At 49.2% G+C, this 14,653-nt stretch overlaps 1 protein-coding gene across 2 annotated transcripts in view; it reads left to right on the top strand.

Moving 5' to 3' along the window:
• alg12 (ALG12 alpha-1,6-mannosyltransferase) overlaps nt 1-14,526 on the top strand; it is a 32,892-nt gene extending 18,366 nt beyond the window's left edge. For both annotated transcript variants that reach the window (XM_086010310.1, XM_086010309.1), the window contains 2 exons: nt 776-851; nt 12,585-14,526. In XM_086010310.1, coding sequence (XP_085866436.1) covers nt 776-851; nt 12,585-12,834 — 326 coding nt within the window. In that variant the 3' untranslated portion in view covers nt 12,835-14,526. The remainder of the gene's footprint in view (nt 1-775; nt 852-12,584) is intronic.
• Nucleotides 14,527-14,653: the final 127 nt, after the last annotated feature.

Here is a 14,653-nt window from a genome sequence, read left to right as displayed (position 1 = left end):
CTTTACCTTCAAATAAAAAAATTTTAAATCACACTTTGTAAATAAACTATAAATGACATTAAATAACTATTTTAAACAAAAATTTAAATTTTTGAAAAAAATAATTTTATAAAAAAACAGGGCTAAAAATAAACTTACCTTGCTTTAAAGTATTTAAAAGTAAAAAACCTGTGGAAAAAATGTTTTAATTTTAAATAATTGACCACTTACCTTTGAAAATGAAGTCCTTACGGCTGCTTTTTCCATTTCTAAAATGTACAGACTTACCCGCACGTTAAAACCTGTATTAAAAAAGAAGGAAGTTCAATGCGCACGCGCAGACTCCCGCGCGCACGCGTTCGACCTCTGAACCCCTTGGTTCAGAGGATCGGAAGTGCCAGTTTCCCGCGCATGCGTAGTGCATGCAAGATTCCAGCACTTCCATCGGGTCCACGCGTGAGTACTCCGTCCACACTCACGCGTTGGGACCCGAATTTCTGGGCCAATCATTCTACCTATCCTTCCAGTCAATATCCCTTCACATCTCCTTAATATTTCATTAGTCTTAAATTATTTTCTCTTGTCACCTGTTTTTTTTTATGACCAACTCTTAGTAACCTGTATTGTTTTTAAAATACAGTATGTTCTATTTCCTATACATTCTGATTTCACTAAATGGTCATATATTGAAAGCAGAATGTTGCTTAATGACGATTCTGAAACTATTTTCAAGTGAACATTTCATGATAGAGAGGACTTTTCCTAGCATCACGCTCGCTTCCATCTTTCCCTGCAGCTGTTTCAGTGCACATTGATGTGGCTTCTGCACAGACCGGTGTTTCCCGATTTCTTGAACTTAATCGAAGTTGGAGGTAAGTTATTTCCAAATGGATATTGAACACACTTTTTTGATACTAACTGGAATTTTTAATGAAACAAATACATTTTCTTGCTTGGAATAATGAGTCATGCTTGTTGCTTTAATAACACAAAACCCCATCCCTTTGTTCCCCAGTTCCCCTCCCTTTCATTTCATTTCTTTTGTATTCAATTTTGTCTGTTTTTCTTTATCTTTAATAACAGCTCAGACCAATTATGGAACCAATGTCTAATGTTACTGCCCATATCAGTAAACATTTGTTGTGTGTGATGTTGCAAATCAAAATGTTATCCTATTCTTTTCAGTAGAAAATTAAAGGTTCAAACCCTGGGTGGCAGTGAAGATACAATTAACATCAATGTCTCTAATTTTCAGGCGGTAGGGGGGGGGGGAAGGAGAATACATAGGAACATAAAAATAGAAGTAGGCCATTCAGCCCCTCAAGCCTGTTCTGCCATTCAGTTAGATCATGGCTGATCTGCATCGTAACTCCATCTACTCGCCTTGGTTCCGTGACCCTTAATACTCCTGTCTAACAAAAATCTACAGTATAAATCTCAGTTTTGAAATTTTCAGTTGGCATAGCTTCAACAACCTTTTTGGGAGAGAGTTCCAGATTCCCACTACCCTTTTGTGTGAAGTGTTTTCTGATGTTGCCCCTGAACAGCCTAGCTCTAATTATAAGGTTATGTCCCCTGAACTCACCCACCAGAGAGTTCCCACTCATAGCCACCAAGTGATGCCTGTTGAAATTCTATATGTGTGTGCATGTACACACATCAAATGAAGGAAGGCTAGGGTCTGCTGTGATGCTTTCCACAGTCCAGTAGCCTGGCATCTACATGCACACATGAAGAACATACACCTAGTCAAAAAACCAACTGTGAAACCAGCATGAATCATCTCTTATGGGAGAGAGAAGAAGTGAGGTAACATTGGAAAACTTGACCCAGGTACAAAAAGTAATGAAAAAGGCTAATGGAATCTGACCTTTACCTCAAGACAGTGTAGGAGTGATGCTTTGGTTGTACAGAGCCTTGGTCAGACTCCATCTGGAGTACTGCATTCAGTTCTGGGCACCAAGCCTCAGGAAAAATATACTGGCCTTGGATGGGGTACAGTGCAGATTCACCGGAATTATATCGGGGCTAAAAGGATTAAATTATGAGTACAGGTTGCATAAACTTGGCTTTTATTCCCTTGAGTTTATAAGGTTGAGGGGTGATCTAATCAAGGTGTTTGAAATGATAAAGGGATTCAATAAGGTAGATACAGAGGGACAATTTCTACTGGTGGGAGAATCCAGAACAAAACTGCATAATCTTAAAATTAGCCCTAGGCCACTTAGGAGTAAAATCAAAAAGCACTTTTCCACACAAAGGGCAGTGGAAATCTGGAACTCGTTCCCCAACAGGCTGTGGATGCTGAGTCAGTTGACATTTTCAAGACGGAGATCGATAGATTTTTGATAAGTAAGGGTATCGAGGGAGATGGGACACAGGGTATAAAAACAAAGAGCTAAATCTGTACAAATAATTGTCTAGGTTGCAGTTAGAATATTGTGTCCATTTTTGGGCACTTATTTTATGGAGGGTGTCAAGGAGAGGGTGCCGAAGTGATTCATTAAAATGATTTAAAGGCATTAGTGATGAGGAGAAACAAGAGAAACTTGGACTTTTTTCATGAGAACAGAAAAAGTTAAGGGGAGATCTGATAGAGTTGTTAAAAAATTATGAGGGGTTTTAGTAAGGTAAACAGTTTTTAAAAAAAAAAAAAAAAAAACAATTTCCAAGTTGGCAAGTCAGTAACTAGAGGGCATAAATTTATCATAAGAATAAAGGGAGAAGTTAGATGATTTTTGTTTCCGTAATACAAGCGGTGTTAGGACGTCCTATCAGGAAAAAGTGGTGGAAGCAGAATCCATAACCGCTTTTAAAAGGGTAATGGATCAAATTTGGGAAAAATATATTTTTTTAAAAGGTACGGATAATGGGACTGCGAGCCGGCACAAGTACTGAGGGCCAAGTGGCCTCCTCTGCTTTAAGATTCTACGGGCCAATTTTCACTTTTAGCGTGGTGGTTGCGGATCGACCGTCTGTTGTACACTCCACCCAACTTTTGAAATCAGTGGAAAGGAAAATTGGGCGGGGCATATATGGATGGCCGATCCATAACCGCCAGTTTACTGCTGATATACCTATCAATTCGTCCAATAAAAAGCGACAAGTTAGGAACGTAACTAAAGGTTTTTATTGACTAAATAACAGAGCCCACCCTCGTGGGTGATCGGGTCCAACAAGGAGGAATACCAGCCAGTCGACTACCTTTATACCTGGGCAGGCAGGTGGAGCCATGGGCGGAGTCGGAGGTGGTCAGCCCAGGTATAACAGCGCGACAAGAGGCGACCTCGTATAGTGATACAACAGTGAGAACAGTGAGAACAATACAACAGTGATAACTATAGTGTAACGATAGTGAACGATAAAAGTGGTTTACCACATTCACCCCTTGTTTAGATTTGAGTCTGGCGGGGTGAAGTGTGCTACCAGTTCTGGTATGTCAGCCTCTCCGATCGTCGCAGCGGCGGTGCTGCATTATCCGGTGTTAATGCTGGTGTCTGCGTGGTCGGCGAAGGCTCGTGGGGTTCCGGCATGCCGTCTACCTGGGCTGGAATTGGGGGGGGTGGTGGGGGGGGGGGGGTGGGGGGTAAAGGTGGTGTCTCCGGAGTGCCCGAGGGTGCGAGGTCTCATAAGGAGACAGTGTCCTCCCGCCCGTCTGGGTAAGCCACGTAGGCGTACTGGGGGTTGGCGTGCAGGAGGTTCACCCTCTCGACCAGGGGGTCCGTTTTATGGGCCCTCACGTGCTTTCGCAGCAAGACGGGCCCCGGAGAGGTCAGCCAGGTTGGTAGAGTGGTTCCCGTAGTCGACTTCCTGGGGAAAACAAACATTCGTTCATGGGGGGTGGCGTTAACGGCAGTGCAAAGTAGTGACCGGATGGAGTGCAGCGCTGTCGGGAGGACTTCCTGCCAGCGGGAGGTTGGGAGGCCCTTAGACTTTAAGGCTAAGAGGACGGCCTTCCATACCGTCGCGTTCTCTCTTTCCACCTGGCCGTTCCCTCGGGGGTTGTAGCTGGTGGTCCTACTTGCTGCAATACCTCTCGCTAGTAGGAACTGACGGAGTTCCTCGCTCATGAAGGAGGAGCCCCGGTCACTATGTATATAGTTCGGGAACCCGAACAAGGCGAAGAGGTCGTTCAGGCACTTGATGACCGTGCTACTGGTCATGTCTGGGCAGGGGAAGGCAAAAGGGAAACGGGAGTACTCATCAACGATGTTGAGGAAGTACACATTGCGGTCAGATGACGGTAGAGGCCCCTTAAAGTCGATGCTCAGGCGCTCGAAGGGGCGGGTGGCCTTGATCAGGCTTGCTCTGTCCGGCCTATAGAAGTGCGGTTTGCACTCGGCGCAGGTCTGGCAGTTCCTGGTCATGGTCCTGACCTCCTCGATGGAGTAGGTCAGGTTGCGGGCCTTAATGAAATGGTAAAGTCTGGTGACCCCGGGGTGGCAGAGGTCGTTGTGGAGGGTCTGAAGTCTATCAATATGCACGCTGGCGCATGTAATTCGTGAAAGAGCATCAGGGGGTTCGTTCAGCTTACCTGGCCGGTACAAGATATCATAATCGTAGGTGGATAGTGTGGTAAACCACGTTCACTATCGTATCACTGTTAGTAGTTAGCACTGTTCACCACTGTTCGTTATAACTGTATCACTGACCACTATTGTATCACGGTACGAGGTCGCCTCTTGCCACACTGCTATACCTGGGATGACCACTGCCGACTCCGCCTTGGCTCCACCCACCAGGCCAGGTATAAAGGTGAGCGACTGGCTGGTATTCCTCCTGCTTGGATCGGATCACCCACGAGAGTGGGCTCTGTTATTTAGTCAATAAAAACCTTTAGTCACCTTCGTAACTCTTTGCCTTTTATTGGAGGAATTGATAGGTATATCAATTTTATTGACTAAATTTAATGAGTCACAACCGGCGGAGGAGCCACCAGCGCAGCTCCCAGGAGCACAGCCACACCAGCCAGCTTGGCTGCGAGCCCTCAGACCGCCGTACCTGGACCTGAACCCACGAGCAGCAAACTCAGCCGCAGACTTTAAACACTGGCTGGTCTGCTTCGAATCATACCTGAGAGAATCCAGCGTCCCTCAGGCATCCAAACTAAGTGTCCTGCAGGCACAACTGAGCCCGAGAGTATACACTCTCATCGAGGACATGACTACCTACGAGACCGCCATCAACCTGCTGAAACAGAAGTACCGGACCCCGGTAAACTACATGTACGCTAGGCACCTCCTAAGATCACGGCCGCAACAGCCAGGAGAATCAGTAGCCGAATTCTCACAGGCGCTATATGCACTCGCCAGGAACTGTGACTTTAAATCGGTGTCGGCAGCCGAAAATACTGAAGATAATATCCGCGACACATTCCTGAAAGGCCTACGGTCCGAGTACTCACGGCAAAGACTGCTGGAAGCTAAAGACCTCAGCATGGAAAAAGCTGAAGCCCTCGCTATCTCCCTGGAAGTGGCCCACCAAGATCAGGAAGCATTCACCAGGTACTGCTCGCGACCCTGGGACTCGGGCCCGACCCCTACCACAGCACCCTTCCCAGCGCCGCCCCCGGGACCTACCTCTGCGTCGGCGTCCCGGCCCCGCCACCCCCGGCACCGGCCCCGACATCGGGCATCCGCGATCGGGCCGCCGGCTGTTTTTTTTTTGTGGCCAGGAGAAGCACCCGAGGTCGCGCTGCCCAGCCAAGAACTCCATATGCAAAACCTGCCTGAAGAAAGGCCACTTCTCCAAGGCCTGCAGGAGCGGATCCTCAGAGGCCAGCAGTGCCGCATGCGAACTATGGGGGCGGCCATCTTTGTTTAGGGCAACCGACCCCAATAGTGCCTCGTGAGCTACGGGGGCAGCCATCTTCTCCGTCATTTTGCCCTACCTCGTGGGAGACGCCATTTTACTCACCACGCCCGACCGCCTCGCCCGCAGATGACAACGACTCGCTCAGCTACACACTAGCTTCCGTCACCCTGGACCAAGCCCGCCCGCACCATCTGTCCAAGTCAATGATGGACATCAAAGTGAACGGCCACGCCACGACCTGCCTGTTCGACAGCGGAAGCACGGAGAGCTTCATCCACCCAGACACGGTGAGCCACTACTCCCTCTCTCTCTCCTACCAACGCGCAGCCGAATCTCGATGGCATCGAGGTCCCACGCCACGGACATCAGCGGCTACTGTGTCGTGACCCTGTCGGTTAAGGGCACGGAGTATAAAAACTTTAAACTCCTCATCCTCCCCCATCTCTGCGCTGCCGTCCTACTAGGGCTGGACTTCCAATCCCACCTCCAAAGCGTAACCCTAGCATACGGTGGACCCCTCCCCCCACTCACAGTTAACAACCAGCAAACGTTAAACCGCCCACCGCGTAACACCTGCAGCCTCTCCACCCTCAAGGTCCCGCCACCCTCTCTGTTTGCTAACCTTACCCCTGACTGCAAACCCGTCGCTACCAAGAGCAGGCGGTATAGCGCCGGGGACAGAGCCTTCATTAGCTCTGAGGTGCGGCGCCTCCTGAAAGAGGGCATTATCTAGGGGAGCAGCAGCCCCTGGCGTGCCCAGGTCGTAGTCGTAAAGACCGGCGATAAAAACCGCCTGGTCATCGACTACAGCCAGACCATAAACAGATATACCCAGCTGGACGCATACCCCCTCCCCCGCATATCTGACATGGTCAATCAGATTGCACAGTATAAAGTATTCTCGACCATCGACCTGAAGTCGGCCTACCACCAACTCCCTATCCACCCTGAGGACCGCCAGTATACCGCCTTCGAGGCGAATGGGCGCCTATACCACTTCCTTAGGGTCCCCTTCGGTGTCACTAATGGGGTCTCGGTCTTCCAAAGGGAGATGGACCAGATGGTTGACCAGAACGAACTGCAGGCTACATTCCCCTACCTAGATAACGTCACTATCTGTGGCCGCGACCGGCAGGAACATGACGCGAATCTGGAGAAATTCCTCCGTACGGCCCAACGGCTGAACCTCACCTACAATAAGGAGAAATGCGTGTTTAACACCACGCGCCTTGCCATCCTCGGCTGCGTAGTGGAGAACGGAATCATCGGCCCCGACCCAGAAAGAATGCGCCCCCTCATGGAGCTACCCCTCCCCCACTGCCCTAAAGCACTTAGGAGAACCCTGGGGCTTTTCGCCTACTATGCCCAATGGGTACCCAATTACGCGGACAAAGCCAGACCCCTCCTGAAAGCCACTTCCTTCCCCCTCACGGAGGAGGCGTGCGCGGCCTTCTCCCTCATTAAGGGAGACATAGCCAAGGCCACGATGCACGCAGTGGACGAGTCCATCCCCTTCCAGGTGGAGAGCGACGCATCCGACTTCGCCTTAGCCGCCACCCTAAACCAGGAGGGGAGGCCAGTGGCCTTCTTCTCAAGGACCCTACAGGGCCCCGAGATCCGACATTCGTCGGTCGAGAAAGAGGCCCAGGCGATCGTGGAGGCAGTACGGCGCTGGAGGCACTACCTGGCAGGCAAACGATTTACCCTCTTCACCGACCAGCGTTCGGTGGCTTTCATGTTTAATAACAAGCTGAAGGGCAAAATCAAGAATGACAAGATTTTGAGATGGAGAATCGAGCTCTCCACCTACGATTATGAGATCTGAACGCAAGCTGAACGAATCCCCTGATGCCCTTTCACGAATGACATGCGCCAGCGCGCATATCGATAGGCTTCAGACCCTCCACGACCAGCTCTGCCACCCCGGAGTCACCAGACTCTACCATTTCATTAAGGCCCGCAACCTGACCTACTCCATCGAGGAGGTCAGGACCATGACCAGGAACTGCCAGACCTGTGCGGAGTGCAAACCGCACTTCTATAGGCCGGACCGAGCAAGCCTGATCAAGGCCACCCGCCCCTTCGAGTGCCTGAGCATCGACTTTAAGGGGCCCCTCCCGTCCTCTGACCGTAATGTGTACTTCCTCAACATCGTTGATGAGTACTCCCGTTTCCCCTTTGCCTTCCCCTGCCCCGACATGACCAGTAGCACGGTCATTAAGTGTCTGAATGCCCTCTTCGCCTTGTTCGGGTTCCCGAACTATATACACAGCGACCGGGGCTCCTCCTTCATGAGCGAGGAACTCCGGCAATTCCTCCTAGAGAGAGGTATTGCAGCAAGCAGGACCACCAGCTACAACCCCAGAGGTAACGGTCAGGTGGAAAGAGAGAACGCGACGGTATGGAAGGCCGTCCTCTTAGCCTTAAAGTCTAAGGGCCTCCCAACCTCCCGCTGGCAAGAAGTCCTCCCGACAGCGCTGCACTCCATCCGGTCATTACTTTGCACGGCCACTAACACCACCCCCCCATGAACGAATGTTCGTTTTCCCCAGGAAGTCGACTACGGGAACCACTCTACCAACCTGGCTGACCGCCCCGGGGCCGGTCTGGCTGCGGAAACACGTGAGGGCCCATAAAACGGACCCCCTGGTCGAGAGGGTGAACCTCCTGCACGCCAACCCCCAGTACGCCTACGTGGCGTACCCAGACGGGCGGGAGGACACTGTCTCCCTACGAGACCCCGCACCCTCAGCCGATCCGGAAACACCGCCACCACCCCCCCCCAACCTCAGCCCAGGTAGACGGCATGCCGGAACCCCACGAGCCCTCGCCAACCACGCAAACACCAGCATCAACACCGGATAAGGCACCAGCACCGGATAAGGCAACACCACCGCTGCGGCGATCGGAGAGGCTTACGAAGCCTCCGGACAGACTGACCTACCAGAATTGGTAGTACACTTCACCCCGCCGGACTTAATTCTAAACAAGGGGTGAATGTGGTAAACCACGTTCACTATCGTATCACTGTTAGTAGTTAGCACTGTTCACCGCTGTTCGTTATAACTGTATCACTGACCACTATTGTATCACGGTACGAGGTCGCCTCTTGCCACACTGCTATACCTGGGATGACCACTGCCGACTCCGCCTTGGCTCCACCCACCAGGCCAGGTATAAAAGTGAGCGACTGGCTGGTATTCCTCCTGCTTGGATCGGATCACCCACGAGAGTGGGCTCTGTTATTTAGTCAATAAAAACCTTTAGTCACCTTCGTAACTCTTCGCCTTTTATTGGAGGAATTGATAGGTATATCAGATAGCTCGATTCTCCACCTCAAGATCTTGTCATTCTTGATTTTGCCCCTCAGCTTGTTATTAAACATGAAAGCAACCGAACGTTGGTCGGTGAGGAGGGTAAATCGTTTGCCTGCCAGGTAATGCCTCCAGCGCCGTACCGCCTCCACAATTGCCTGGGCTTCCTTCTCGACCGACGAGTGTCGGATCTCGGGGCCCTGTAGGGTCCTTGAGAAGAAGGCCACCGGCCTCCCCTCCTGGTTAAGGGTAGCGGCTAGGGCGAAGTCGGATGCATCGCTCTCCACTTGGAAGGGGATGGACTCATCCACTGCGTGCATTGTGGCCTTGGCTATGTCTCCCTTGATGAGGGAGAAGGCCGCGCACGCTTCCTCCGTGAGGGGGAAGGATGTGGACTTCATGAGGGGTCTGGCTTTGTCCGCATAATTGGGCATAGTAGGCGAAGAGCCCCAGGGTTCTCTTAAGTGCCTTAGGGCAGTGGGGGAGGGGTAGCTCCATGAGGGGGCGCATTCTTTCGGGGTCGGGGCCGATGAGTCCGTTCTCTACTACACAGCCAAGGATGGCAAGGTGTTAAACACACATTTCTCCTTATTGTAGGTGAGGTTCAGCCGTTGGGCCGTACGGAGGAATTTCTCCAGATTCACGTCATGGTCCTGCCGGTCGCGGCCGCAGATGGTGACGTTATCTAGATAGGGGAATGTGGCCTGCAGTCCGTTCTGGTCAACCATCCGGTCCATCTCCCTTTGGAAGACCGAGACCCCGTTGGTGACACCGAAGGGGACCCTAAGGAAGTGGTATAGGCGCCCATTCGCCTCGAAGGCGGTGTACTGGCGGTCCTCGGGGTGGATAGGGAGTTGGTGGTAGGCCGACTTAAGGTCGATGGTCGAGAATACGCGGTATTGTGCAATCTGATTGACCATGTCAGATATGCGGGGAAGGGGGTATGCGTCGAGCTGGGTGTATCTGTTTATGGTCTGGCTGTAGTCGATGACCAGGCGATTTTTATCGCCGGTCTTAACGACCACGACCTGGGCACGCCAGGGGCTGTTGCTCCCCTCGATAATGCCCTCTTTCAGGAGGCGCCGCACCTCAGAGCTAATGAAGGCTCTGTCCCCAGCGCTGTACCGCCTGCTCTTGGTAGCGACGGGTTTGCAGTCGGGGGTGAGGTTAGCGAACAGGGAAGGTGGCGGCACCTTGAGGGTGGATAGGCTGCAGGTGTTACGCGGTGGGCGGTTTAACATTCGCTGGTTGTCGACTGTGAGTGGGGGGAGGGGTCCACCGTATGCTAGGGTTACACTTTGGAGGTGGGATTGGAAGTCCAGCCCTAGTAGGACGGCAGCGCAGAGCTGGGGGAGGACGAGGAGTTTAAAATTTTTATACTCCGTACCCTTAACCGACAAGGTCAGAACACAGTAGCCGCTAATGTCCGTGGCGTGGGACCTCGATGCCATCGAGATTCGGTTGCGCGTTGGCAGGACAGGGAGGGAGTAGTGGCTCACCGTGTCTGGGTGGATGAAGCTCTCCGTGCTTCCGTTGTCGAACAGGCAGGTCGTGGCGTGGCCGTTTACTTTGATGTCCATCATCGACTTGGACAGGTGGTGTGGGCGGGCTTGATCCAGAGTGACGGAGGCTAGTGTGTAGGTAAGCGAGTCGTTGTCGTCTGCGGGCGAGGCGGTCGTCGGGTCCGGAGGCCCGGTGGCAGTCGGGCGTGGTGGGTAAAATGGCGTCTCCCACGAGGTAGGACAAAATGGCGGAGAAGATGGCTGCTCCCATAACTCACATGAGGCACTATTGGGGTCGGTTGCCTTGATCAAAGATGGCCGCCCCCATGACTCACGTGTGGGGATGCTGGCCTCAGTTGCCTTGAAAGAAGATGGCCGCCCCCACAGTTCGCATGAGGTACTGCTGGCCTCTGAAGATCCGCTCCTGCAGGCCTTAGAGAAGTGGCCTTTCTTCCTGCAGGTTGAGCAGGTAGAGTTCCTGGCTGGGCAGCGCGACCTCGGGTGCTTCTCCTGGCCGCAAAAGAAGCAGCCGGCGGCCCGATCGCGGGTGCCCGATGTCGGAGCCGGTACCGGGGGTGGCGGTCCCGGTCGGGTCCGGGACGCCGACGCTGAGGTAGGTCCCGGAGGCGGCGCTGCGAAGGGTATTGCGGTAGGGGTCGGGCCCGAGTCCCAGGGTCGCGAGCAGTACCTGGAAAACGCCTCCTGGTCCTGATGGGCCACCTCTAGGGAGAGAGCGAGGGCTTCAGCTTTGTCCAGGTCGAGGTCTTTAGCTTCAAGCAGTCTTTGCCGTGAGTGGTCGGACCGTAGGCCTTTCACAAAGGCATCGCGGATATTATCTTCCGTATTTTCAACAGCCGTCACTGCTTTAAAGTCACAGTTCCTGCCGAGTGCTCTTAGCGCCCGTAAAAATTCAGCTACAGACTCTCCTGGCTGTTGCGGGCGGGATCTTAGGAGGTGCCTGGTGTACATGTAATTTACCGGGCTCCGGTACTGCTGTTTCAGTAGGTTGATAGCGGCCTCGTATGTAGTCGTGTCCTGGATGAGTGCGTATACTCTCGGGCTCGCTTGGGCGTTCAGAACTCTTAGTTTGGATCTCTGAGGGACGCCGGATTCTTCCAGGTAGGATTCGAAGCAGCCCAGCCAGTGTTTGAAGTCGAGGGCTGAGTTTGCTGCCTGTGGGTTTAGATCCAGGTACGGTGGTTTGAGGGCTTGCAGCCAAGCCGGCTGGTGTGGCTGGTGTAGCCCGGTGTCTGAAAGCTGCTGTGGCTGTGCTTCTGGGAGGGCTTCTGGCTGGCCAGTAGTAGACATCTTTAAAATTTAGTCAATAAAATTGATATACCTATCAATTCATCCAATAAAAAGCGACGAGTTAGGAACGTAACTAAAGGTTTTTATTGACTAAATAACAGAGCCCACCCTCGTGGGTGATCGGGTCCAACAAGGAGGAATACCAGCCAGTCGACTACCTTTATACCTGGGCAGGTAGGTGGAGCCATGGGCGGAGTCGAAGGTGGTCAGCCCAGGTATAACAGCGCGACAAGAGGCGACCTCGTATAGTGATACAACAGTGAGAACAGTGATAACAATACAACAGTGATAACTATAGTGTAACGATAGTGAACGATAAAAGTGGTTTACCACAACTGCCTGCACTGAAAGTGAAAATTTCCCCGTATGATTCAGAATCGGAATGGTATAGAATTCATTTTCTGCAAATAGAGGGATCTCTGAATAATTAATAGAACAGGATCTATGATTTTCATGAGTATTCAAGAATTCCAAGACTACCACCAATAAATAGGACATAACTGACTTTGCTGGGAAGAAAAAAGTGGTTCATGACTAGAAGTCTTAAATCTCTAAATTTGATGTTGTGTTAGAAGAAATTCAAGAAACGTGGCTTAAATGTATTTACTAGAGTTTCAGTATGAAAAGATTCTGTCATTTTGATATTTTTTTCCTTTGTAATATATAGGTATGACAAGAGGGAAGATCTTAAACCGGGAGAGGTTGAAAGTATTGCACATACACACTACCTAATGGAAATGAACCCAATTTATATATCGCGGTACAGAAACACCCATAAGATAATGTTTAATATTTCTGGCTTTAGTGGAATCGGATTTAACATATCTCAACTACCTCCATTTTATATTAAAACTGAAACAAAAATAGTGGCATTAGAAAAAATATACACACATCACGAGAATATGAGAAAAGGATGAAAAAAAAAATCCAGCCCATTCCACCATTCCGTTCAATATTTAAGACTCGCAGACAACATTCTCCTAGTCCCTGTTTATTCAATTTGCTTTTTCTATTTGCTTTTTCAGTGCTTGAACAAAATCTTAATTCACTGTGCTAAGTGGGAGTCTATGAAATAAGGTGTGTGGGGATGTTGCTCCTTTAATCACGTCAAACTAAAAAAAAAAACATGAAGTAGTTTAATTTGCTCATTTACTTCTAGTTCTACTCCGAGTGTTTCTACACCTACCCAGTTTCCTCCCTGATTTTAAAACCTGCATCATGTCCTCCTCAGTTTTACGATAAACAGCATGGGATAATAATTCTGCTTCTGCGTTTGCCTGCCCATAATTTTATATCAATTGAAGTGAATGGGCAGAACATGACACGATGATGAGTGCAGAAATTGAATTTTAATCCCTGTGTGTTTTTCAGAAGTGCAGCATTTATTGCACAACAGAACTTTATGATAATTCTGCATTGCTGTGGTACAAATTGTATTGCACATAAGACAGCTTGATTTGTATAGCTGTCTAATCTCTTTTCTGCCTTCGTCTGCTGAAAAGCAACAGTAAATCACACTCCTGGTCTATTGAATGAAATTGAAACAATAAAAACAACTTTCAGTGTAGTTGTCTGTAGTGCAGGAACTTTTAAAGATGTTTTTGAGTCATAGGACTAAATATTATATTGATCCTCTGATTTACTGGTAAAGGTGGTCGTATCTTGGACTGAAACTAGAAGCTAATGTAGCATAGACCTGGGTTGCAAAAACAGGCCTCAACCTCTGTCAACTCATTCCTATTTGAGCTTATATATTTCGTATTCATTGCTTTGTCCTGTTTGAATTTTGAAAGTCTGGAGGTTTGGAAAGGGCTTGTTACTTTATTGATGGATAAATTCTAAATCAAAATACTATTATCAGTAGCTTGAGATATATGCAAAATTAATGGGAACATAGATTTAAACTTCATACATAACCCTTGAGACGCCATCGTTGGCACCTCAGATGTGTACCAATAAATTTAAAATTATTCCATATGCTTTAAAAAGACAACTTGGCATATTGGAATGCCCAGTTCATACTTCTGACCTCTATGGTTGATAATTTATGGCTCTATTCATTCCTATTCTGCTGTGTGCTGCAGTTAATGTTACATTATTCTCAATGCTATTAGGGAAATTCAATACTATACATTTATCTATATCTGAGGCAGTAGACTTCTGTCACAGGAACAAAAAGCAAGTCATTTTGACAATCTGCATCTAATAAGTTTTTTCTTAGAGCCACTTGAATGGAAATCAATCACTACTATCGGCATCGTACATAATTTCTCAGAAAATCACTGGAAAAAAAGTTATGAGCATCCAAGTTTTAAAAGGGTATTTCTATTTGATTATAATTTTTACTGTTGTGAAGCAGACTTGGTCTATTTCCAAGAAAGCTAAATCTCCTGGCGAGAGCAGGTTAAGTTATCTACTGTTCACCTAATATGGCATCCACATAAATTAATATTTTCACTGGTAAATTCATAGTAACGATGTGCAAATTGATTGCAGTGCTTGTATTTTTTTTTTTTAAACGGAACTTTCTGCATAACTGAATATAATACCAGTATTTATATGTGGATCTTTTCTAGTGCAACCAAACTATTAAAGTTGACATGTTTGTACAGTTGTAGCATTGTCTCTTCACTCCTAACCAATTGGAATCTGCACCTCATTACTTCTAGAACTTCCTGCAAAGCGATCCTCTCCAATTTTAGGAATGCTTGGAAGCCGCTCAATATCACAGGTTCA

The sequence above is a fragment of the Somniosus microcephalus genome, chromosome 17 (assembly GCF_052327205.1).
Source record: "Somniosus microcephalus isolate GS21.2 chromosome 17, FLI_Smic_1.0, whole genome shotgun sequence".
Lineage (NCBI taxonomy): Eukaryota > Metazoa > Chordata > Chondrichthyes > Squaliformes > Somniosidae > Somniosus > Somniosus microcephalus.
The sequence above is the reverse complement of the archived record's forward strand: the minus strand, read 5'-3'. Positions and strand labels throughout refer to the sequence as shown.